Source organism: Engystomops pustulosus, chromosome 2 (assembly GCF_040894005.1).
Source record: "Engystomops pustulosus chromosome 2, aEngPut4.maternal, whole genome shotgun sequence".
Classification (NCBI taxonomy): Eukaryota; Metazoa; Chordata; class Amphibia; order Anura; family Leptodactylidae; genus Engystomops; species Engystomops pustulosus.
Window position 1 is genome coordinate 17,686,574 of NC_092412.1, and position 26,200 is coordinate 17,712,773.

General features: G+C 44.7%; 1 protein-coding gene across 1 annotated transcript; it reads left to right on the forward strand.

Moving 5' to 3' along the window:
• Positions 1-22,752: 22,752 nt before the first annotated feature.
• LOC140117006 (odorant receptor 131-2-like) lies at positions 22,753-23,691 on the forward strand. The gene has a single exon (XM_072133437.1). It carries the CDS (start codon positions 22,753-22,755, stop codon positions 23,689-23,691), a length of 939 nt encoding a protein of 312 aa, XP_071989538.1.
• Positions 23,692-26,200: the final 2,509 nt, after the last annotated feature.

The window sequence follows — 26,200 nt, forward strand, 5'->3', positions numbered from 1 at the left end:
GCCCCCGATGAGTGAGAAGCAGGGCTTGTATTACACCAGCCCCCATGTGTGAGAGGCGGGGCTTGTATTACACCAGCCCCCGATGTGTGAGAGGCGGGGCTTGTATTACACCAGCCCCTGAAGAATAAAAAACTACTACGTTCATGTCCTTGTTTCTGGTTTATACAGAATGTAGTTTATACATAAAGTAATTCAATTCTCCCACTTGACCCTCAGGGGACGGGGATAGACAGGGTCAACTTTTGTGACATTGGATAGATTGTCATTGAATTCAATATTTCTTGAGAAATGGGGGTTCTTATATAAGATTTTAAAGTTGCCCCCACCCCCAAGGGGAAGGGGAACTAGACAGAGTTTGGTATTGTTGGATATACATTTAAAAATTATTTGACACGTATATTTTTTGTTTTCCGATCCTTTTGGGCATGGCACAGTACTACTGCTCCCCTTATCCTATATATATGGACACAACACAGTACTACTACTCCTCTAATCCTATATATATGGACGCAGTACTACTGCTCCTCTTAGCCTATATATATGGACATAGCACAGTACTACTGCTCCTCTTAGCCTATATATATGGACACAACACAGTACTACTACTCCTCCTCTTATCCTATATATATGGACACAGCACAGTACTACTACTTATCTTATCATGTATAGATTGACACAGCACAATACTACTACTCCTATCCTATATATATGGACACAGCACAGTACTACTGCTCCTATCCTGTACATATGGGCACAGCACAGTACTACTCCTATCCTGTATACATGGGCACAGCACAGTACTACTACTCCTATCCTGTATACATGGGCACGGCACAGTACTACTACTCCTATCCTGTATACATGGGCACGGCACAGTACTACTACTCCTATCCTGTATACATGGGCACGGCACAGTACTACTGCTCCTCTTATCCTATATGTATGGGCACGGCACAGTACTACTGCTCCTCTTATCCTATATGTATGGAAACGGCACAGTACTACTGCTCCTCTTATCCTATATATATGGACACAGCACAGTACTACTGCTCCTCTTATCCTATATGTATGGACACAGCACAGTACTACTGCTCCTCTAATCCTATATATATGGACACAGCACAGTACTACTGCTCCTCTTAGCCTATATATATGGACATAGCACAGTACTACTGCTCCTCTTAGCCTATATATATGGACACAACACAGTACTACTACTCCTCTAATCCTATATATATGGACACAGTACTACTGCTCCTCTTAGCCTATATATATGGACATAGCACAGTACTACTGCTCCTCTTAGCCTATATATATGGACACAACACAGTACTACTACTCCTCCTCTTATCCTATATATATATGGACACAGCACAGTACTACTACTTATCTTATCATGTATAGATGGACACAGCACAGTACTACTACTCCTCTTATCCTTTATAGATGGACACCGCACAGTACTACTACTCCTATCCTGTATATATGGGCACAGTACAGTACTACTACTCCTCTTATCCTATATAGATGGACACAGCACAGTATTACTGCTCCTCTTATCCTATATAGATGGACACAGCACAGTACTACTACTCCTATCCTGTATATATGGGCACAGCACAGTTCTACTACTCTGATCCTGTATACATGGACACAGCACAATACTACTACTCCTATCCTATATATATGGACACAGCACAGTACTACTACTCCTATCCTGTAAATATGGACACAGCACAGCATTACTACTCCTATCCTGTATATATGGACACAGCCCAGTACTACTACTCCCATCCTGTATATATGGACAAAGTACAGTACTACTACTCATATCCTGTATATATGGGCACAGCACAATACTACTACTCCTATCCTATATATATGGACACAGCACAGTACTACTGCTCCTATCCTGTACATATGGGCACAGCACAGTACTACTCCTATCCTGTATACATGGGCACAGCACAGTACTACTACTCCTATCCTGTATACATGGGCACGGCACAGTACTACTGCTCCTCTTATCCTGTATACATGGGCACGGCACAGTACTACTGCTCCTCTTATCCTGTATACATGGGCACGGCACAGTACTACTGCTCCTCTTATCCTGTATACATGGGCACGGCACAGTACTACTGCTCCTCTTATCCTGTATACATGGGCACGGCACAGTACTACTGCTCCTCTTATCCTGTATGTATGGGCACGGCACAGTACTACTGCTCCTCTTATCCTATATGTATGGGCACGGCACAGTACTACTGCTCCTCTTATCCTATATGTATGGGCACGGCACAGTACTACTGCTCCTCTTATCCTATATGTATGGGCACGGCACAGTACTACTGCTCCTCTTATCCTATATGTATGGGCACGGCACAGTACTACTGCTCCTCTTATCCTATATGTATGGGCACGGCACAGTACTACTGCTCCTCTTATCCTATATGTATGGGCACGGCACAGTACTACTGCTCCTCTTATCCTATATGTATGGGCACGGCACAGTACTACTGCTCCTCTTATCCTATATGTATGGGCACGGCACAGTACTACTGCTCCTCTTATCCTATATGTATGGGCACGGCACAGTACTACTGCTCCTCTTATCCTATATGTATGGGCACGGCACAGTACTACTACTCTTGTTCTGTGTGGGTGTGATGTTAAGGTCTCCTCCACATTATAGCACGTCCCCAGTCACTAGATTTTTTACAACCTACTACCTAAGGCTACATTCACACAAATGTATGGGGGAACGTATATACGTCCCCTATACACCGCAATGGCCTGGATGTACAGATCACACTGTGAACGCTCTGAATAAATAAAGTTTTATTATACACAACATATTGTAGAGGGAATTCACATTCTCAAGGGATTGGAAGGTTTCACAACGTTCTTTGTCTGTCCAGGAATTTCCCGATGGAACCCGCGGCTTCTCCGCGATATTATCCCATGATCCGGACTGTTAGGTCCCAGGGACACAGCATCTAGAAGAGAATCCATATGTAACCCACGTGAGACATTGTAACGACCACCACCCATGTCACATGACCATCCAGACGTGATATAGTAGCGCCCATACTGGATGTCACCCAACTATTCCAGGACACTATTGTCTCTTTCCAACCGGTGTCTAAAGATCTAATCACTGCAACAAAATATATTCAGGTATAATACAAAACCATCAACTTACCTGAACTTTTTAGGGCACCCAAAGGCGCCCACAAAACTCTCATGTGTGAAGCAGTAGCGGCGGCAGTATCCCTGGTAGTTCCCACAGCTCCATAGAGACATCTTGAGGTCAACACTGCTGCCGGCTGCAGGAAGAGAGACCACATTATGGTTATTAAAGGGGAACTCCAACCCAAAGCTTCCCAATTACATCAATTCCATGTATCCGAAGAAATTCTTCTGATGAATCAACCCATTCATCTGGGTTCCTTGAAGATATAATACAAAACACCATGTTCTCCTCCTCACACAGCCCGCACCCACATGTCCTTCTCCTCCTCACAGCCCGCACCCCCACGTCCTCCTCCTCCTCCTCACACAGCCCGCACCCCCATGTCCTCCTCCTCCTCCTCACACAGCCCGCACCCACATGTCCTTCTCCTCCTCACACAGCCCGCAAACCCATGTCCTCCTCCTCCTCACACAACCACCACCCCATGTCCTCCTCCTCCTCACACAGCCCGCACCCACATGTCCTCGTCCTCCTCACACAACCAGCACCCCATGTCCTCCTCCTCCTCACACAACCCGCACCCCCACGTTCTCCTCCTCCTCACACAACCAGCACCCCATGTCCTCCTCCTCCTCACACAGCCAGCATCCACATGTCTTCCTCCTCACACAGCCAGCATCCACATGTCTTCCTCCTCACACAGCCAGCATCCACATGTCTTCCTCCTCCTCCAACAGCCAGCATCCCCATGTTCTCCTCCTCCTCACACAGCCAGCATCCACATGTCCTCCTCCTCCTCACACAGCACGCACCCCCACGTCCTTCTCCTTCTCACACAGCCCGCACCCCCATGTCCTCCTCCTCACACAACCTGCACCCCCATGTCCTCCTCACACAACCTGCACCCCCATGTCCTCCTCCTCACACAGCCCCCATCCCCATGTCCTCCTCCTCCTCACACAGCCCGCACCCCTATGTCCTCCTCCTCCTCACACAGCCCGCACCCCCGTGTCCTCCTCCCCCTCACACAGCCCGCACCCCCGTGTCCTTCTCCTCCTCACACAGCCCGCACCCCCATGTCCTCCTCCTCACACAACCTGCACCCCCATGTCCTCCTCCTCACACAGCCCCCATCCCCATGTCGTCGTCCTCCTCCTCACACAGCCCGCACCCCCATGTCCTCCTCCTCCTCACACAGCCTGCACCCCCATGTCCTCCTCCTCATCACACAGCCCGCACCCCCATGTCCTCCTCCTCACACAGCCCGCACCCCAATGTCCTCCCCCTCATCACACAGCCGCACACCCATGTCCTCCTCCTTATCATAAACATATCAGCTCTGCTACATTCAATAATGACCTGAGCACAACATTTGTACGCACCGATTATGATGGTGGCAGTAAACAGGAGCAGCAGGATGGCAGAGCGGAGGCGCAGCATGGTGCGGGGGATGATTGCTCGGCTTATCACTCTGCCCCTGTATTTATTCCCTAATACTAAACAATAATAGGGTGGGGCACCCTGCCAGGATGGGCACAATGTCCAGCGTCACACACTCCCCTGTCTAGACAACAACTAAGCTGGATTTCTATCCCGAATAAATGTTTCCAAGAGAAATTGGCCAAAAACAAGTGTTTTTTTTTCTGTTGTCAATGAATGTGTCCTTTATCTCATGGTCAGAGATGTGAAGGTGGTGACAAAAAACATTACAAAAGAATAAAATCAATATATAATTCCTAAATTCTATTATTATGGCCAGTCCCTTATCCCTGGTGTCCCAGTGGGAATCAGTGTCTCACAACCAGTCTCCATTTCTCTGTGGTCCTTGGGTTGTTGCCTTGAACTCCCAAGCGCCTGGGGTTTTCCTTGTGTCCAATAATGTTCTGTTGCAGTGTTGCTGCTTTGTTATCTGTAATCCCTGGTGTCTTGTGGTTTACTGTTGGTTATTGTATCTGATGTCTTGGGTATCGGGCGCACGACCTTAGTGAATCCCGGCAGAACCCGGATCCTCGTCGGACAACGCGCCGCGGACCGGTTAAGTAAATGTGCCCCATTGTGTCCCTTTAAGGGATTTTGAACGCCTTTTTGGCCCGTGTTTAAGCAGTCCATCAAAAAAGGCATGCGTTTTTTTACTGTGTGGTTACGTACCTTGTCCAAGTGATTTGTTACTGTGTGGTTACGTACCTTGTCCTACTGATTTATTACTATGTGGTTACGTACCCTGTCCTACTGATTTGTTACTGTGTGGTTATGTACCTTGTCCTAGTGGTTTGTTACTGTGTGGTTACGTACCCTGTCCTACTGATTTGTTACTGTGTGGTTACGCACCTTGTCCTACTGATTTGTTACTGTGTGGTTATGTACCTTGTCCTAGTGGTTTGTTACTGAGTGGTTACGTACCTTGTCCTAGTGGTTTGTTACTGTGTGATACGTACCTTGTCCTAGTGGTTTGTTACTGTGTGGTTACGTACCTTGTCCTACTGATTTGTTACTGTGTGGTTACGTACCTTGTCCTACTGATTTGTTACTGTGTGGTTACGTACCTTGTCCTACTGATTTGTTACTGTGTGGTTATGTACCTTGTCCTAGTGGTTTGTTACTGTGTGGTTACGTACCTTGTCCTACTGATTTGTTACTGTGTGGTTATGTACCTTGTCCTAGTGGTTTGTTACTGTGTGGTTATGTACCTTGTCCTACTGATTTGTTACTGTGTGGTTATGTACCTTGTCCTACTGATTTGTTACTGTGTGGTTACGTACCTTGTCCTAGTGGTTTGTTACTGTGTGGTTACGTACCTTGTCCTACTGATTTGTTACTGTGTGGTTATGTACCTTGTCCTAATGGTTTGTTACTATGTGGTTATGTACCTTGTCCTACTGATTTGTTACTGTGTTGTTATGTACCTTGTCCTACTGATTTGTTACTGTGTGGTTACGTACCTTGTCCTAGTGGTTTGTTACTGTGTGGTTACGTACCTTGTCCTAGTGGTTTGTTACTGTGTGGTTACGTACCTTGTCCTAGTGGTTTGTTACTGTGTGGTTACGTACCTTGTCCTAGTGGTTTGTTACTGTGTGGTTACGCACCTTGTCCTACTGATTTGTTACTGTGTGGTTACGTACCTTGTCCTACTGATTTGTTACTGTGTGGTTACGTACCTTGTCCTAGTGGTTTGTTACTGTGTGGTTACGTACCTTGTCCTAGTGGTTTGTTACTGTGTGGTTATGTACCTTGTCCTAGTGGTTTGTTACTGTGTGGTTACGTTCCTTGTCCTACTGATTTGTTACTGTGTGGTTACGTACCTTGTCCTAGTGGTTTGTTACTGTGTGGTTATGTACCTTGTCCTACTGATTTGTTACTGTGTGGTTACGTACCTTGTCCTAGTGGTTTGTTACTGTGTCGTTACGTACCTTGTCCTAGTGGTTTGTTACTGTGTGGTTACATACCTTGTCCTAGTGGTTTGTTACTGTGTGGTTACCTACCTTGTCCTACTGATTTGTCACTGTGTGGTTACCTACCTTGTCCTAGTGGTTTGTTACTGTGTGGTTACGCACCTTGTCCTACTGATTTGTTACTGTGTGGTTACGCACCTTGTCCTACTGATTTGTTACTGTGTGGTTACGTACCTTGTCCTACTGATTTGTTACTGTGTGGTTACGTACCTTGTCCTAGTGGTTTGTTACTGTGTGGTTACGTACCTTGTCCTAGTGGTTTGTTACTGTGTGGTTATGTACCTTGTCCTAGTGGTTTGTTACTGTGTGGTTACGTACCTTGTCCTACTGATTTGTTACTGTGTGGTTACGTACCTTGTCCTAGTGGTTTGTTACTGTGTGGTTATGTACCTTGTCCTACTGATTTGTTACTGTGTGGTTACGTACCTTGTCCTAGTGGTTTGTTACTGTGTGGTTACGTGCCTTGTCCTAGTGGTTTGTTACTGTGTGGTTATGTACCTTGTCCTACTGATTTGTTACTGTGTTGTTATGTACCTTGTCCTAGTGGTTTGTTACTGTGTGGTTACGCACCTTGTCCTACTGATTTGTTACTGTGTGGTTACGTACCTTGTCCTACTGATTTGTTACTGTGTGGTTACGTACCTTGTCCTAGTGGTTTGTTACTGTGTGGTTATGTACCTTGTCCTAGTGGTTTGTTACTGTGTGGTTATGTACCTTGTCCTACTGATTTGTTACTGTGTGGTTACGCACCTTATCCTACTGATTTGTTACTGTGTGGTTACGTACCTTGTCCTACTGATTTGTTACTGTGTGGTTACGTACCTTGTCCTAGTGGTTTGTTACTGTGTGGTTATGTACCTTGTCCTACTGATTTGTTACTGTGTGGTTACGTACCTTGTCCTAGTGGTTTGTTACTGTGTGGTTACGTACCTTGTCCTAGTGGTTTGTTACTGTGTGGTTATGTACCTTGTCCTACTGATTTGTTACTGTGTTGTTATGTACCTTGTCCTAGTGGTTTGTTACTGTGTGGTTATGTACCTTGTCCTAGTGGTTTGTTACTGTGTGGTTACGCACCTTGTCCTACTGATTTGTTACTGTGTGGTTACGTACCTTGTCCTACTGATTTGTTACTGTGTGGTTACGTACCTTGTCCTAGTGGTTTGTTACTGTGTGGTTATGTACCTTGTCCTACTGATTTGTTACTGTGTGGTTACGCACCTTATCCTACTGATTTGTTACTGTGTGGTTACGTACCTTGTCCTACTGATTTGTTACTGGGAGAGGTGCAATGTCTTCTGATCCTGATGTTCAAAAATGTGTTACTGTGAATGGATGAATGCCTCTGGGTCCTGGTGTCATGTGTTTTTGGTAGTGAATGCATTGAAATTCCTCCTTGTGGTTTGTTACTGCAAGTGGTTTAATGCCTTTAGTGGTTTCTTATTGTAAGTGATCCTGGTGTTTAGTGGTTTATTTAGGGTGATGGCACACGTGGCGTTTTTTGGCCCATTTTTAAGCAGTCCATCAAAAATAGCATGCGTTAAAAAAAACGCCTGCCTTTTTTGATGGACTGCTTAAAGGGACACAATGGGGCACATTTACTTAACCGGTCCTTACGCGATCCCGTGGCGCGTTGTCCGACGAGGATCCGGGGTCTGCCGGGATTCACTAAGGTCGTGCGCCCGATATCCAGCAGGTGTCACTGCTTCTTCCTGGTGCATGTAAGTACTTGATCTTGCGACACAAATTGTTTTTTAAATTCCGCGATTTCTCCGAATCCGTCGGGTTGTACGACGGCCACGCCCCCCGATTTCTGTAGCGTGAAATCCAGCGCCGATGCGCTACAATCCGATCACGTGCGCCAAAATACCGGGGCTGTTTGGTGCAAAATGAAAATATTCGGGAAACCCAACGAAAGTGCGGCGATCGGACCCTTAGTAAATGAGCCCCAATGTTTGGAGATCTTCTTGTCCAATATATGTTACTGCAAGTGGTTTGTCCTTTGGTTTGTTACTGTGTGGGGTTAAATAACTGGGAGAATCTGGTGTCTAGTGATTGGTGGAATGGCATCCGATCCTGGTGTCCAGTGATTTGTTACTGTGAATGTTCCGATGCCTCTAGATCCTGGTGTCTTGGGGTTTGCTCGTATGATGGGTTGAATCTTAGTGTCCAGTGATTTGTTACTGGATTATTTATTAATAGAGATGAGCGAACATGCTCGTCCGAGCTTGATGCTCGGTCGAGCATTAGGGTACTCGAAACTGCTCGTTACTCGGACGAATACTTCGCCCGCTCGAGAAAATGGCAGCTCCCGCCGTTTTGCTTTTTGGCGGCCAGAAACAGAGCCAATCACAAGCCAGGAGACTCTGCACTCCACCCAGCATGACGTGGTACCCTTACACGTCGATAGCAGTGGTTGGCTGGCCAGATCAGGTGACCCTAGGATAGACTAGCCGCTGCCCGCGCTGCTCGGATCATTCTGTGTCTGGATGCCGCTAGGGAGAGAGCTGCTGCTGGTCAGGGAAAGCGTTAGGGTGTTCTATTAGCTTACTGTTAGGCAGGAGTGATTCTCAAAGAACCCAACAGCCCTTCTTAGGGCTACAATAACGTTCTACTTTTTTTATTTTAATTTGCATCTATTACCATTTTGTGAGGAATTAGCAGGGGGACTTGCTACCGTTGTGTTTAGCTCTTAGTGGCACACATATCCATAGCAAAGACCGAAGTGGGAAAATTCAGTAGGGGTTGGATTTCTATTAGGCAATAACTCAGTGTCATCTCATCTGGCATAGTAGTGTGCTTCCTTTGATACTTGGCTAGAAAATAGCCATAGGAGAATACAAACCGCTTCTTGAAGCCTACAGTAGCGTTCTATATATTTGATTTCTGGTTGATCTGCTGGTGGCTGTAGTTTCTGCAGTGCATGTACTTGCCAATTCTGAGCAATTTGTAGTGAGACTTGCGACCGCTGTGTTCTGCGCTTAGTGGCGCACATATCCATAGCAAAGGCCGAAGTGGCAAAATTCAGTAGGGGTTGGATTTCTATTAGGCAATAACTCAGTGTCATCTCATCTGGCATAGTAGTGTGCTTCCTTTGATACTTGGCTAGAAAATAGCCATAGGAGAATACAAACAGCTTCTTGAAGCCTACAGTAGCGTTCTATATATTTGATTTCTGGTTGATCTGCTGGTGGCTGTAGTTTCTGCAGTGCATGTACTTGCCAATTCTGAGCAATTTGTAGTGAGACTTGCGACCGCTGTGTTCTGCGCTTAGTGGCGCACATATCCATAGCAAAGGCTGAAGTGGCAAAATTCAGTAGGGGTTGGATTTCTATTAGGCACTAACTCAGTGTCATCTCATCTGGCATAGTAGTGTGCTTCCTTTGATACTTGGCTGCCCCCTCCCAGGAAAATTTGCCATTTGAACCGGCATACTCTGAGGAACTGTTTTCTGGACCCTTCCCACAGTCACAAACCACTTGTCCGGTTGCTGCTGAGCAATTTTCCGATTCCCAGGTTTTCCACCAGTCACAGTCTGTGGGTGATGATGACCTTCTTGACGTAGTGGAAGTGTGTAAAGAGGTGTCCGACGATGAGGAGACACGGTTGTCAGACAGTGGGGAAGTTGTTGTCAGGGCAGGAAGTCCGAGGGGGGAGCAGACTGAGGGATCGGAGGATGATGAGGTGACAGACCCAAGCTGGGTTGAGAGGCCGGGTGAACACAGTGCTTCTGAGACGGAGGAGAGTCCTCGACCTGAACAGGTTGGAAGAGGCAGTGGTGGGGCCAGACGGAGAGGCAGGGCCAGAGCTGGTGCATCAGCGCCACTGTCAACTAGTGAAGCTCCCGTGGTGAGGGCTCTTGCGGCGAGGGCTAGATCTTCAGAAGTGTGGAGGTTCTTTAAGGAAACACCGGATGACCGACGGACTGTGGTGTGCAACATTTGCCAAACCAGGCTCAGCAGGGGTTCCACCACTACTAGCTTAACTACCACCAGTATGCGCAGGCATATGAATGCTAAGCACCCCACTCAGTGGCAACAAGCCCGTTCACCTCCGGCCGTGCACACCACTGCTCCTTCCCCTGTGTCAGCTGCTAGTCAGCCCCCTGCCCAGGACCCTGGCACAAAAACCCCATCGTCGCCTCCACGATCCTCCACAGCATCCACCAGCGTTCAGCTCTCCATACCCCAGACGCTGGAGCGGAAACGCAAATATAGTGCAACCCACCCGCACGCCCAAGCCCTTAATGTGCACATCTCCAGATTGCTTAGCCTGGAGATGCTGCCCTATAGGCTAGTAGAGACCGAGGCCTTTCGCAACCTCATGGCGGCGGCCGCCCCTCGGTATTGTCGGTGGATGTCTGATATCTGTCAGGTGCTGAGTAACTTTGAGGAGTCAACACAGATGGTCAGTGGCGATGCCGCCATCATCAGCCTCACCATCCCGCTGCTTGGCCTGTTGAAAAACTCTCTGGTCAGCATGAAGTCGGAAGCTTTGCGCTCGTCACAAGAGACGGGGAAGAATATTCCCTTGTTGATAGCCAAAGCACCCTGAGGTCTGTTTCTCAGCGCATATCGGAGGAGGTGGAGGTGGAGGAGGATGAGGAGGAAGAGGAGGAGAATGTTGGCGAGACACAAGAGGGGACCATTGTTGAGTCCTTCACTGTTCAGCGTGTATGGGCAGAAGAAGAGGAGTTGGAGGAGTTGGAGGAGGAGGAAATGGACAGTCAGGCCAGTGAGGGGAGTGAATTCTTACGCGTTGGTACTCTGGCGCATATGGCAGATTTCATGCTAGGCTGCCTATCCCGTGACCCTCGCGTTCAAAGAATTTATTCCAGCACCGATTACTGGGTGTTCACTCTCCTGGACCCACGGTACAAGCAAAATCTTCCCACTCTCATCCCTGCAGAGGAAAGGAGTGTGAGAATGCATGAATACCAGCAGGCCCTGGTGCACAAGCTGAAACAGTATTTCCCTTCTGACAGCGCTAGCGGCAGAGTGCGTAGTTCTGCGGGACAAGTAGCGAGGAAGAGTAGGCGAGCAGGCAGCTTGTCCAGCACTGGCAAGGGTACGCTTTACAAGGCTTTTGCCAGCTTTATGTCACCCCAGCAAGACACTGTCACCTGTCCCCAGTCTCGGCAGAGTAGGGCTGATCTTTACAGAAAGATGGTGAGGGAGTACGTAGCTGACCATACCATCGTCCTAAATGATCACACAGCTCCCTACAACTACTGGGTTTCAAAGCTGGACATGTGGCACGAACTGGCGCTGTACGCCTTGGAGGTTCTTGCCTGCCCTGCCGCTAGCGTCTTGTCCGAGCGGGTTTTCAGTGCAGCTGGTGGCATCATCACCGATAAGCGTACACGCCTGTCGACTGACAGCGCTGACAGGCTGACGCTTATTAAAATGAATAAAGGCTGGATTTCTCAGAATTTCCAATCTCCACCAGGTGAAGGAAGCTCAACCTGAATAATTGATCCACTCCTCCTCCTCCTCCTCCTCCTCATTTTCCTCCTTCTCCTCCTCTTTGTACAGTAAAGCAGAGGAAAATGGCTATTTTTTGACAGGGCCCACTGGCTCTTGCTATAGTACTTCATGCATTTAATTTTTCTGGAGGGCCACCTACCCGGTCCTCTGTTTGAAACAATTTTTGTGAGTGCCACATACAGGCACTCAATCTATTCCATTTTTCTGGAGGGCCACCTACCCGGTCCTCTGTTTTAAAAAATTTTTGGGACTGCCACATACAGGCACTCAATCTATTCCATTTTACTGGAGGGCCACCTACCTGCTCCTCTGGTTTGAAACATTTTTGGGACTGCCACATACAGGCACTCAATCTATTCCATTTTACTGCAGGGCCACCTACCTGCTCCTCTGGTTTGAACAATTTTTGGGACTGCCACATACAGGCACTCAATCTATTCCATTTTACTGCAGGGCCACCTACCTGCTCCTCTGGTTTGAACAATTTTTGGGACTGCCACATACAGGCACTCAATCTATTCCATTTTACTGGAGGGCCACCTACCTGCTCCTCTGGTTTGAAACATTTTTGGGACTGCCACATACAGGCACTCAATCTATTCCATTTTACTGCAGGGCCACCTACCTGCTCCTCTGGTTTGAAGAATTTTTGGGACTGCCACATACAGGCACTCAATCTATTCCATTTTACTGGAGGGCCACCTACCTGCTCCTCTGGTTTGAAGAATTTTTGGGACTGCCACATACAGGCACTCAATCTATTCCATTTTACTGGAGGGCCACCTACCTGCTCCTCTGGTTTGAAACATTTTTGGGACTGCCACATACAGGCACTCAATCTATTCCATTTTACTGCAGGGCCACCTACCTGCTCCTCTGGTTTGAAGAATTTTTGGGACTGCCACATACAGGCACTCAATCTATTCCATTTTACTGGAGGGCCACCTACCTGCTCCTCTGGTTTGAAGAATTTTTGGGACTGCCACATACAGGCACTCAATCTATTCCATTTTACTGGAGGGCCACCTACCTGCTCCTCTGGTTTGAAACATTTTTGGGACTGCCACATACAGGCACTCAATCTATTCCATTTTACTGGAGGGCCACCTACCTGCTCCTCTGGTTTGAAACATTTTTGGGACTGCCACATACAGGCACTCAATCTATTCCATTTTACTGGAGGGCCACCTACCTGCTCCTCTGGTTTGAAACATTTTTGGGACTGCCACATACAGGCACTCAATCTATTCCATTTTACTGGAGGGCCACCTACCTGCTCCTCTGGTTTGAAAAATGTTTGGGACTGCCACATACAGGCACTATCCAAATTAAATTGTCTCCATAGCAGCCTCCACACGTTGTCTCCATTGCTACCTCCAAAAGTCGTCCATATAGCTGCCTCCATACATCGTCCCTTTATCAAACGAGGTGTGTCAGGCAGAAATTTGGGTTGTTTTCATGGATTCCACATCAAAGTTGTTAACTTTGTCGCCACCCTGCTGTGTTATCCACAAAATATACTGGCAAACTTTTACCATTTAGGGATATTATTTCAGCGCTTCTTGCGCATCTGTTTACATTCCCCTCACCCGCCATATCCTAAACTTATAAGAACGCTACTACACTTGATCTTATACAAAAGGTTCTTAGAAGTGCTGTTTGGGGAGTAGCCTAGAAACAGGGGCTTGGATTGGCGAAAGCTCGCCTGGCTGCAGAGCGCCAGCTCCATCACAAGATCCAACTAACATAGTTGCAGCACCTTTAATCTACTACTAGTTCACTGCCTCCATAATAATAATAATCTTTATTTATATAGCGTCATCATATTCTGCAGCGCTTTACAAATCATAGGAAACAAATACAAATGTAATGTAACAGAGCACAACATTTGTATGGAACAACAGGAGTGAGGTCCCTGCTCGCCAGAGCTTACGGTTTATGAAGATGATGGGGTAACACGAGGTAAAAGAATATTTAATGGTCAAGCCATTCTTCTTAGGGAATAGAAAAAAATATAATAAATGGAATTGCTGTCGCTTGAACCACTCAGCCGTCATCTTATATACCAGGTCCAGGGTGAATGGGACTGCAGAGAAGTCTGGTGCCTGTTGGTTGCTGGATAACAGATGGGAGGACGACACAGGACGGGTTAGTAGAAGAGTTAAAACTTCATGCAGTTAATGAGTGTTATAGGCTTGCCTAAAGAAATGGGTTTTAAGAGCACGTTTGAAACTTTGGAGGTTAGGTATTAGTCTGATAGTCCGGGGCAGAGCATTCCATAGAATTGGTGCAGCTCTAGAGAAGTCTTGGAGACGCGAGTGGGAGGTCCGCACTAGGGTAGAGGTTAATCTAAGATCACTGGCGGATCTAAGAGCACGGGTTGGGCGATAGACTGAGATAAGAGAGGAGAGGTAGGGGGGTGCAGCATTATACAGAGCTTTATGGATGAGGGTTATTATTATTTTAAACTATTCGAAAGGAGACTGGCAGCAAGTGCAGCGACTGGCATGAACTGTAAGCATACATGGTCCCCTTATCAAACGAGCTGTGTCAGGCAGAATTTTGGGTTGTTTTCATGGCTTCCATGTTAACTTTGTCGCCACCCTGCTGTGTAATCCACAAAATATACTGGCAAACTTTTATCATGTACCGATATTATTTGAGCGCTTCTTGCTCACCTCCTTTGGTTCCTCTCTGCCACCCATTGGTTTGAAGCCTGAGTCCATTTAGGGTAAGTCGCCATGCCACTCTCTAGCCTGCTGCCGCTGCCTCTGCATGCCGTCCCCTATAGTGTCAGGGTCAATTATTGCATGTTTTAGATGCTATCTAGCCTCATTCGGTCACTCTGTCATGGCCATGCTGTTGCCCATAATTTTGGCATAATGGTGCGATTAGGCAGCCTCAGAGGCATCCATGCATGCTGCCCCTGCTGTTTCCTGTCCATTTCCGTGGTGTTTCCATCCTTTTCTGAGGTTCCCAGGTGTTTGGCCAAGCTTCCCTGTGCAGAGCCTTGGTCCCCTTGAAAAATGCTCGAGTCTCCCATTGACTTCAATGGGGTTCGTTATTCGAGACGAGCACTCGAGCATCGGGAAAAGTTCGTCTCGAATAACGAGTACCCGAGCATTTTAGTGTTCGCTCATCTCTATTTATTAATTTTTTTTTTTAGTGTACATGGTTTAATGCCTTGTGGTCCTGGAGTCCAGTGGTAACTTCCTGTGAATGGTTTGATGCCCTGCTATCCAGGTGTCTTATAATTTGATGGTGTGGGGGCTTGGGGATATAACTCCTATGGACTCTATATGGGCCTCATTGACTGATGCTGTTTTCGAGGACGTCTCCGGTGCTGAATTATTTCATCTCAAATGATTACAAAATGTTGATATTCGACCAAAGATTGAAATTTTTCTTAACTTTTGAAAATCTTTGAGTTAAAATTATTCTCCTCTGCCCTGGTAATTAGTCCCCCATTAGTCTACCACCCTCGGGGTCCCTGCTGTGTAAGTAATGACCCCCCTGGGACTTGGCCAATCAGTGTTCGTTAATTCGCGTTGCTAATTGTTGAACTTCTCACCAAAATGAGGAATCTGAGAATTGATGATAAATGCCCGGAATAATGGATCCCAGCGGGGCCCGGAGCAGAGGCTGGGAATGATCATCACTACTCGTCCCATCCCTAGGGGGCGCTCTGTTTACCTGACAATTACAAAGTGATTTCATGCGAGAAAACTCAGTGATGGTTTCTGCTAATAACTTTTCCTTATGCAGGTAAAAGAGGAAAATAATACAAATGAGCAATAATAAAAGTGAAATTTTGGTTAAAAATTGAAAACATAAATTTTTTAAATATTTTTTTTCAAATACGGTAAATTGTGAATCCCTTTATAGATTGTGGGAAGTAAATAGAAGAGGACAGAGGGGTCACGAGTGTCTTTATGAGGGGGCCCCTTTTTTATTACATTCTACTATTTTTACCATTTTATCCCATTTCAATCCCAAAAATTGTCAATACAATGAGCAGGAAATCAGAGGTCAATGTAGTAAAATCACTGGATGAGTATAGGAAAGGATTCTTTTCAGTAAGAGCAGTGACGCATCTTCTAGATGATGTCATAAATATCATTTTTTGACATTTTTACCTTTACTATTTTATTGTTTTTTTTTCAAATCATGGAACCAACAGGGAATGCATGTAAAAAGTGACAAAAAAAATTTTTGTTTCATAATATTACAAAATTTGAAAAACTTGAACCCTTGTATGTCCAGAAAAAGCGCCCCTACTGTCCATGATCCTGCAGCGCAGGGCACCGACACGTCTGACAAATGTTAACACAGCCTAAAAATAAATGCAATTTAAAAAATACCAAAAAAACCACAAATAAAACCTTCAAAACAAACTTTTCAAAGTGTAAACCTGCCCCATTCATTCTGCTTTTTTTGTAATAAATTTTTAAATATTTTTCACTTGTTACTTTTTTTTTCATTAGGCTTCATATTTTATTTACTATGAACTTTTAATGATGAGTTTCTTACAGCAGAACGTATGGTAATTAATAGCTTGGCTCAGAGTTTAGGAGACATCACCATTAGGAGGCCATGTTTAGGTTGAGGTTCCCTGAGGGCGCACTCCCTATAGGCCTCGCGCCTCCATAACATCTTGATGAAACCTGTTGTTTACTGCTCAGCGGAGATAATTATCATCTCATCAGTGCGAGACTAATGGCGGCAAATATTGTCATTAGTAGCGATGATCGTAACGAACCCTGAAGAGGTGACATGAAGCGCTCGTCTCGCGGGGGTAGAGGCTCATTTAGAGTTTCTGTCCCTTGTGTTTCTCATCATAGATTTGCTAAGGATGATTTGGTTTATCGTAATCCTGTGCAAGAGTAAAATATATGATAACGGGAACTTATCACAGCAGAGACCAATAAACCTAAGACATGTGCCGGACCATGGCTGCCAATGAGCGCCGCCCTGCGACTTTTACCCTAACCCACATCCTTAGTAAACAGTTAGGGCTCTTTCACATTGGCGTTGTTTTTCTTCCTCCGTGAATCAGTCATTTCCACGGATGTCTCACATCGGCTTGTAATTTCACTGATCCGCTGTCCGTGGAAAAAAATTATGAAACGTAATATGCGGATCACAGAAGACAATAGAAGTCTATGGGTCCGCAAAAAAAAAAAAAGTGATGAAACATCCGTTTTTTTGTCACTGGTGAGGCTGTGATATTTTCATAGCAACGTTACACGTTAATTTTTTTTTTTTTGCTGACACGGAGAGAAAACGGAAGAAAAATTGTACACAATGGAGACAAAATGCAACGGTTGCGCAACTGAAGCAGAACGCCAATGCCAATGTGACAGAGCCCTTAGGGTTACAAGTATAAATGGATATCAAAATAGACATCCAGGACGTTCTCTTTTCCCATTGGGTTTGGAAACTTGTATTAATGCATCAAATGGATCGGGATTTATGGAATGTGTCTCCATATATGATCTCCGATTTTATGTTATGTATTAGTTTTTTACGGATCTTTAATTAGGGGGTGAACTGATTTAAATGTTTTTTTTTTCTTTTTGTTACATGTTTTCCCTTATGGTTTTATTTGATTATATGTGTCTCCTTCCCTGTAAGTAAGGGGAGCAACAGCCATGAGGCGAGTTGAGACACTTACCTCAGGCAGCACCACCTGCAGCAAGATAGGGGGCAGTATCTGCTATAAAGCAAGAGCTGCCCCTTAAAAATAGGCTCTTTTCACACCTGTTTTCTACATGGGTATGTGACACTGCATGGAGAACCCACTTAATAAAAAATAGCCTGATGCATTATCATTGGATGGGGCAGAGGGGGCGCCGTTCTATAGCTCGCCTCTTGCAGCAGGAGGTATAGGTTCACCCCTGCCTGTACGTCACGTGAGGCCTTTTTAAACTTTTGTATGTGTCCCAATTAGCAACCATGAATAGAGCCGGGATGATTTCTTGTCTGTATGCGGTGGATTTTATTATAAAGGAGTAAAGCCGGGCACCCGAAGAAATGAATTTGATGGCTCAATTGTAGATAAGAGGGGCATCGTGATATTACTAAATATTGGTAAATCTACCGGTAGGGGTAATTAGGGCACCTATTGCTGTCCCTTTAACCTTCCGGTACATTTAACACTTGCCTTTACATTCCAATTATGTAAAAGATGACACTGTTTTAGGGTGTTATTGAGATCATGTATGATGGAGTCTGCTACATAAGAAGGGGGAAAGAAGAGGATATGAAGGGACAACTATAGTGGGTGAAGGGGTAGCAGTTGCACCAATCCTCCACAGATGACGGGTTATGCATGACACATGCACGAGCACACACAGAAATATATACATTTTTGCTCTCAAATAATACAAAAAACCCAAAAACAAACAAACTAATACTTCTGTGTCCTGGTCTTCCTACAACAGTCAGACGCGATGACATCATCACATTCGGAGGATAGAGAAATTCTCGGGACCTACCTCTAGAAACAGGTTGATAGAATTTTAAAAAACAGAAAAACTTTACCAGCTCGGGATGCAGAGTCAAAGTCATTGGTGGAGAAATCTAGGGTCCAAGTAGGGGAAAGTCAGACAAAACATGGAGCTCCAAGATCACCAACCTTTTACATCCGGTATAGAGATCTGTCATTGTGACACCGGATGGTCCCGCCAGACCATGTCTCTGGGCCTGATGGTCTTCAGGCAGGCACCTTAAGATTGGGTAGTCTCCTGCTCTTTCTGGGGCCTTCCTTTTGCGTCACAGTAAGTGAAGCAGGGATAATTTCCCGACTTCATTGTGCATGTGCCGTAACCTACAGGTCCTCTTCAACTTCTAGTGATTTAGGCATCAAAAAACCTTCAACTTTACTCTGTGCGCAAAGATATATGACACGTTCTACTAGAATAGAGCAGACCAGACAGACCCCAATATACTGTCTGCTTCTCCATCTTCTGTCCAAGTAGAAGAAAAACATCAGCACAAGAATCAGATGTAATCACACAAAGTGTTAAAATCCACCAATTTTTAAAAAAACTTTGTGTAATTTCATCTGATCCTGTATTGTGCTGTGGTTTTTCTACTACTGAGATGGACTACTCATTGGATCCCTCACCGGGGTCATCAAGCTGTAGGCCCCATCCAGTCTTTTTCCTTCCCTTTTTTGTTTTTTTTATACTGTCTACACAAGGCCGGAATAAGGGTGGTGGAGGCCCCTGGGCGCAAACTGGTTAGGACCCTTCCCACAATTGTTTCAATTAATGTAAATGTTGCTAGTAATAAATATATATCAAGCCACCCTGTAATAAATATCCATCCCCCTAATAACTATACACAGCCCCCTTATGATAAATACATACAGCCCCTGTAATACCTATATACAGCCCCCTATAATAAATACATACAGCCTCTTTAATAACTATGTACAGCCCGCCTATTATAACTATATACAGCCCCTGTAATAACTATATACAGCCACCTATAATAAATATATACAACCCTTATAATAACTATATACAGTCCCCCTATAATAACTATATGCATCCCCCATAATAACTAAATGCAGCCCCCTATAACAAATATATACAGTCCCCTTTTAACAACTATATACAGCCCCGTATAATACCCATATACAACCCCCTATCATAACTGCATACTGCCTTCCTATAATAACTATATACAGTCCCCAATAACAACTATATACACACCCTATAATAACTATATAAACCCCCTATAATAGCTATATACAGCCCCTATAGTAAATATATACAGCTCCCTGTTATAATTAACTATATATAGTCCCCTATCATAACTATATACAGCCCTAGGTAAAATAATAAAAGTGTACTCACATTCCCCTGATGCGCACCCACCTTCTCCACTTCCCTCGCCGTGTCAGCAGCATACTGGCACTGGTGGCGCAGTGTGTGACATCATTGCGTCGCCATTGGCAGGTCGCTGTCATCTTGGTCAACCTCAGGTATCTATGGCAGAGCAGTGTATAGGATGATGCTGGGGAGCCAGAAACTTACATACTGTGCTCGATTTAAGGGTAAAGTGGTGGGGGCCCAGGGGCCTGCACCCCTGGCGTCACGCCTATTGTCCGGCCCTGTATCTACATATATTTGGTATCTCTATATTTTATATATGTATATATATATGTATATACTAGCCTCTCTTCTTGTTGGACTTTCCTCAAGACCCCACCATTGAGCTGCCTAAGGACTTAGTGTGTGATCCTGTTACACCATGTATACACCATATACTGGTATCAGTTGCATTTCTGACAATTTGGATTGTACGTGCCCCAATGGCACGTGAGACTTTTGACTGGTGATTATTATCATTATAATTATTTATGATAAATTATTATTATTATTTGTCACTTAATTTACTGATTCCTTTAGTTTCTTAATTTATATTACAGTGATGGGAAATCTTTAGTTAAAATATTCTGTCTCATCAAATATTCTGTGAATGACCCTTGAGGAAACTCAGAGATTACTGTCAGAGGTCTCCATAGAGGGGGAATGTGTATGATGTATCTCCTTGCCGCCTTGTGGCTTGTCCTACAGGGAGCAGGAAGGTATAAATTCTTGTGTGTGTGACATACAAGAGATCAGGAGATCCTGGGGTACGAGGTGGTGTTACCTGCGCTGCTACACAACAGGTGAGGCCAAAGGACACATCTCAGATATGTTACAGCTGGTAGCAATACATAATATCTATACAATACTTAATACTATGCATTAAATCCATTTGTATGATTTAACTTGTACATTTTCAGGGTTACATAAGGTGACACCACCCCACAACTCACTGCTGGAGGTAAATCACCTACAATACCCATGTCCCATGCATTCTAGACAGAACATTACATAGTACTTATATCATACATGGTTCTTCTGAGGTCTTCCATAACTGAGGAGTCCCCAGCTGTGTATGACCTTGGTCCAACCATCACCATGGCTGGAATCTTCTCTAGGAGCCCATCCAATATCACCGATGAGGGATATTACGTGGTAACTTAGACATACTGGATGTTTCCCTGTAACATCTCCAGATTTTAGGTCCTCCCACTGAACATCAAATACCAGGCTAATTTATATCCTCCTTCACATGTAGACTTGCTCTTTATGCCATTGCTAGATCTCCTGATCTACTGTCCATGTTTTCTGCAGTACCTAGTCACCCAGGTCTTGAGAAAACACAGCCACCCACATTACATGACCATCATCATGAGATTAGATTAAAGGATCTTCTGCTCTCCTGTCCATGGTTCCTTCATTAGCTGGTCATCCAGATCCAGGTCTTGAAGAAACAAAGCCACCCACATTAAATAACCATCATCATGTACTACTAGCTGCTGAATGATGGTCTTTCTACATGTTGGATTTACTGTTGACATAACACAACCAGTTGTCTATTACGTTGCCCTTCAAGTCCCACCACTTTTGATCTCTATATCCATGGAACATTATCCCATACGGCTCCAGTGTTGGTTTATATACTAATCGGCGTCCAAGGACATGGTATCTCTATCATTCTATACCATACAAATAACATACTGTACAACCTCCAAGTATCTCTGATGGCTTTGACTCAACACTAATTCTCCAGAACAATTCAGATGGAGCTTAAGGACGGATGACCCAAGATTGTTGGTCAGAATCTTCAAATCTATTGTCCATAGTTCCTCCAGTAATACCTAGTCAAGCTTTGAGACAACAAGTCTACCCTATATTATATGAGCAAGTATTGCTGCTGTGTGATGGTCTTACTAAAAGAGGTTGCATGTACTGACATGATACAACAGGAGTCCTTTAAGCATCTCCACGTTTGACTTCAACATTCATAAAACCAATGGCCATGGTTCCAGCAATATCCAAATTTTTTTATGTCATTAAAGATCCAATGGAAGGTTTGTGATTGAAGTGTTGAACTTACATTGTATGGGGCACTTGTATATTTTTGCCCCCTCTCATAATAGGTTGGACTTGATGGACTTGCGTCTTTTTCCGGCCTTATATACTATGATACTATGAATAGGGCCTATGGTTTTACCATTACATGTCAAAAATTATATACTGTAGCAGTGGCAAGTAAAATTTACTATACATCGCGTCAATAATTGTGATACAGTGTGATAAGCCAATAAACTATTCGCACAGTAGGTGATATGTGAGTGGGTCTCAAATTTTTGTTGACAGGTCAAGATCCCCCATCATACTGAGTACGGTATGCATGGATCATATCTGCAATGTTTTCTTGATTTCGCAGCTTGATCCTTATCTTGCTCTTTTAGTTCTTGCCTGTTTTAGGACACCAACAAAACATCATGAAAGATGGGCATAGTATGGCAAAAAACGATGGCCCCCCCCCAACAGCATACCAACAATGGTTCTACTTTTGGGTCAGTTCTTTTGCTTCCCTGTATGTTTCATTGGTCAAGCCATCATACTGAAGGGGAGATGAACTAGCTCAGGTCCTACTTCTTCTATTAATAAATTTTTCCCAAATTTTCTACTACCGTAGACGTGTTTTCCTGCACTTCCTTTATAATTACTTGTGTCTATTGTATTCTAGATTCCAAACCACTGTCTGCTCCACAATGGTGAATTTAACAACCTATAACCTAGCAGCAAAAATTGCCTTCCTTCACTCGGACCTTCTATACTTGTCCCTAATGAGCCTGATGCTGGTTTCCTTCAGCCTCTTCCTTTTCTTCATGGCCATCATGCTGAGTGTGTATTTCTCCAGCTCCCGCATGCAGGAGGAAGCCCGATATATCCTTTTTGTTCACATGCTGATCACTGACACCATCTATCTCATTGTAGGACTCCTGCTTTTCTTTACCATATCATATCTAGTTTACTATCCGGTGCCTATTTGCTACATAATAGTGACCATGTCTTCCACGGCCTTCAAGGTGACCCCATACAACCTGGCAGTGATGTCCTTGGAACGTTACTTGGCCATCTGTTTCCCATTACGACACACAGAATGGTGCAACCGTCCCAAGGCCATTCTAACCATTTTGGCCATTTGGATAATTGGGTTAATACCCAATGTGGTCGATTTCATAATTTTGTGCTTCTCAGTGCGAGGTGACTACTTCTTCATGTACTGTCTCTGTACAAGATCTGACTTACAGAAAAATGAAGCTCAGCAAACCCTGAGGTCTCTGATCCACGTCTTGGGGTTTTCTTTGGTAGGGTTGATCATTATTTTCACCTACATCAAGATCATGTTGGTCGCTATAAAAGTTGACTCAGGAAAAGCCACGGCTTCCAAGGCTGGTAGGACGGTTGTTCTTCACGCTTTTCAGCTCCTTCTTTGTATGTCAGCCTATTCCTACAATCTGATTGAAGCTTTCCTTCGGAAATATTTATATATGTTACCATTAATCAATTTCTTCTTCTTCATGTGTCTTCCGAGGTTATTCAGCCCCCTGATCTATGGTTTACGTGATGAAATGTTCTTGAGATCCATAAAGAGAATTGTTCTTTGTAGACATCTAAAAACTTTACCAACACCAGAGACAAACTAAGGCTGCCCGTGATCTGGAAGAAGAGGGATTGGATTTTGGAAAAGTTACTGTACAGATGAAGATGTTTCTGTGAAAATTTTTTGAATCGTATTTATTGTGAAAATGTTCTAAGACTTTAAATCCACAGAAGAGAAACTTAAAAGACAATACAATCAGCAATAGTGGTGGCCATGGACATGGTTGATTTAATTTTTTGTAAAAGTGTCTCTATTCTTTAGTTACGCCTTTGAAAATTCCAATCCAGTACTCCAGTACCAGACACAACCGATAAAAAATGGTGGCGCTGTTCTGACAGATAGGGTGCCATGTTAATCAGATGTCAAACAACCCAAATAACTGGGAATGTCCCAAACTCACTGGGTGATCACAAAAGTAATCTGTACTATGTGCAGACGCTGAAGAGAAGATGAAAGCCCATGTGAATGCAGACAGAATTGTGAATGCAGCATTGTGGACATTGACTAACATACACTTTCACCTAAAATTTCCAAAATAAAAATTTATCTAAAAAACTCTCCATGATTCTTAGATTCAGGATTTCTAGTACACCTTCTTCATGAATCTGGTGCTCCCTGCACTGCTGCCCACAACTCTTTTGTGGGCTGTGCAACACATTTCTGTCAGACTTTGCATGATAAATGTGTCGCACGGTCCGACTGTGCACCGGAACAGCCCCTTCAGTGCATAAATTTGTGTTGCGTGAAGACACGACACAAAAGGGTCACATGTTACACAAATGTGGGCTAGAAAGAACGTACAAAGTCCGAAAACTGGCGCACGGCCCTTAGTAAATGTGCCCCATTATTCTACTACTCCATTGTTGTGTAAGGGAACAGAGGTGGCCACAAGATGTCCTGCACTTATGATTAAGCTGTTAGTTTTTCATGTATCACTAGTAGGGGTGACTGACTGTCCAATGTCATTGCCCCCAGCTGGTGTGATGAAATGGGGAGCCATGACATAGGACAGTCAGTCGCCCCTAGGGGTGATTGGAGGAAACACTGCCCCCTGATGGTGTGATGATGTGAGGGGCCATGGTATAGGGCAGTCAGTCACCCCTAGAAGTATTAGAAGCACACACTGCCCCCTACTGGTGTGATGATGTGGGGGCCATGACATAGGACAGTCAGTCACCCCTAATGAGGCCTTCATTTTCAAACTTGACCATTCTCTCAATCCAAATAGAATGTGGATTTATTGCTTAAGAAAAATGTGGTTCCGGTCAGTAGAAGTTCACGCCACAAATTAGGACATTGGTAGCTGTCAGCGGCAGGACAATAAATGGCTATGACTTTTACCACAACATCTGAGAAGGCTTCCTGCATCCTAAAATGGGACGTGGAGATTGCAACTGTGGAAAGACATGGCCTTCTCCATCTCCAAACTCACTATTAACGCCTCATTAATCAATATCGGTTATAAGGTTTGGAAGAGGTGATGCATGGTTCCGACCAGAGTAGCTTTGACAACTAGGTGACCCGTCCTGTTTTAGATCTTGTGGCAATGAAGGTTATTTTCTCCATATCTGGTGGGAGTGCCCGACAGTGGAAATATTCTGGTGAACGGTTTTGGAGCTGATTCACACATTGACCGGCTCTATCATCGAGAGAACTCTAGTATTAGCTTTGCTCGATGGCCCAATTTCCCAGTTGCTGGAGGCCCCATGCAGGGGCTTTCCCAGTGGACATTCGGAGTGAGTTACAAGTCGGCCTTCTTCCACCCCTCTCCATTATCTTCTCACTGATACCAATTCTCTTCCTCATATTATTGCCTTTTTATGGTGTTTGTGTTTTCTTTCAATTGCTTTTTGATATCAGACAATGGAGATCCAATTGGATGTATTTATGCCGAATCCAGCAATGACACAGGGTGAACGCGTTCTAGCGTAACGTGATTTTATCACCAGTCCTTTATTTCTTACACATCATAATCTCAATTTTGTAGCTTTCTATTTTATTGTGTATATTTCATATTGTATAACTTATCACTATGTTCCAATTCTCATCCTATTATGATGACTTGTAATGTCATATTGTTGCTTCTTTTGGTCCAATGACGCAGACCCTCTCAAAGTCTTCCAGTGAGTTGTAGTGGCACGACTAGTAGCCCACATTGTGTCACCAAGAATCTCTCCACCCAAATGTAGCTTCTAACAGTCTCATAGAAGCCTTGCGATAGGGTCATAGCCTCATGGGAGCCATAGACAGCCAATTGGAGCCACATAGAAGCCTTTTCATCCATTGGAGGTCATTTACTAAGGGTCTGAATCGTGCATTTTCGTCTGGTTTCCCAAATGTTACCGTTTTGCGCCGAATTGTCCTGAGTTCTTGGCGCACGCGATCGGATTGTGTCGCATCGGCGCCAGGTTGCATGCGACGGAAATCGGGGGCGTGGCCGCCGGAAAACCCGACGGATTCAGAAAAAAAAAAGTGTCGCTTGACACGCGCTTACCTGCACCAAGGATAGACTGGTGAACTCGGCAGACCTTGGAGCAGCAGCGACACCTGGT

Excerpts from the sequence above, each read along its gene's own strand:
- LOC140117006 (XM_072133437.1), top strand. The coding sequence starts at position 22,753 with ATGGTGAATTTAACAACCTATAACCTAGCAGCAAAAATTGCCTTCCTT.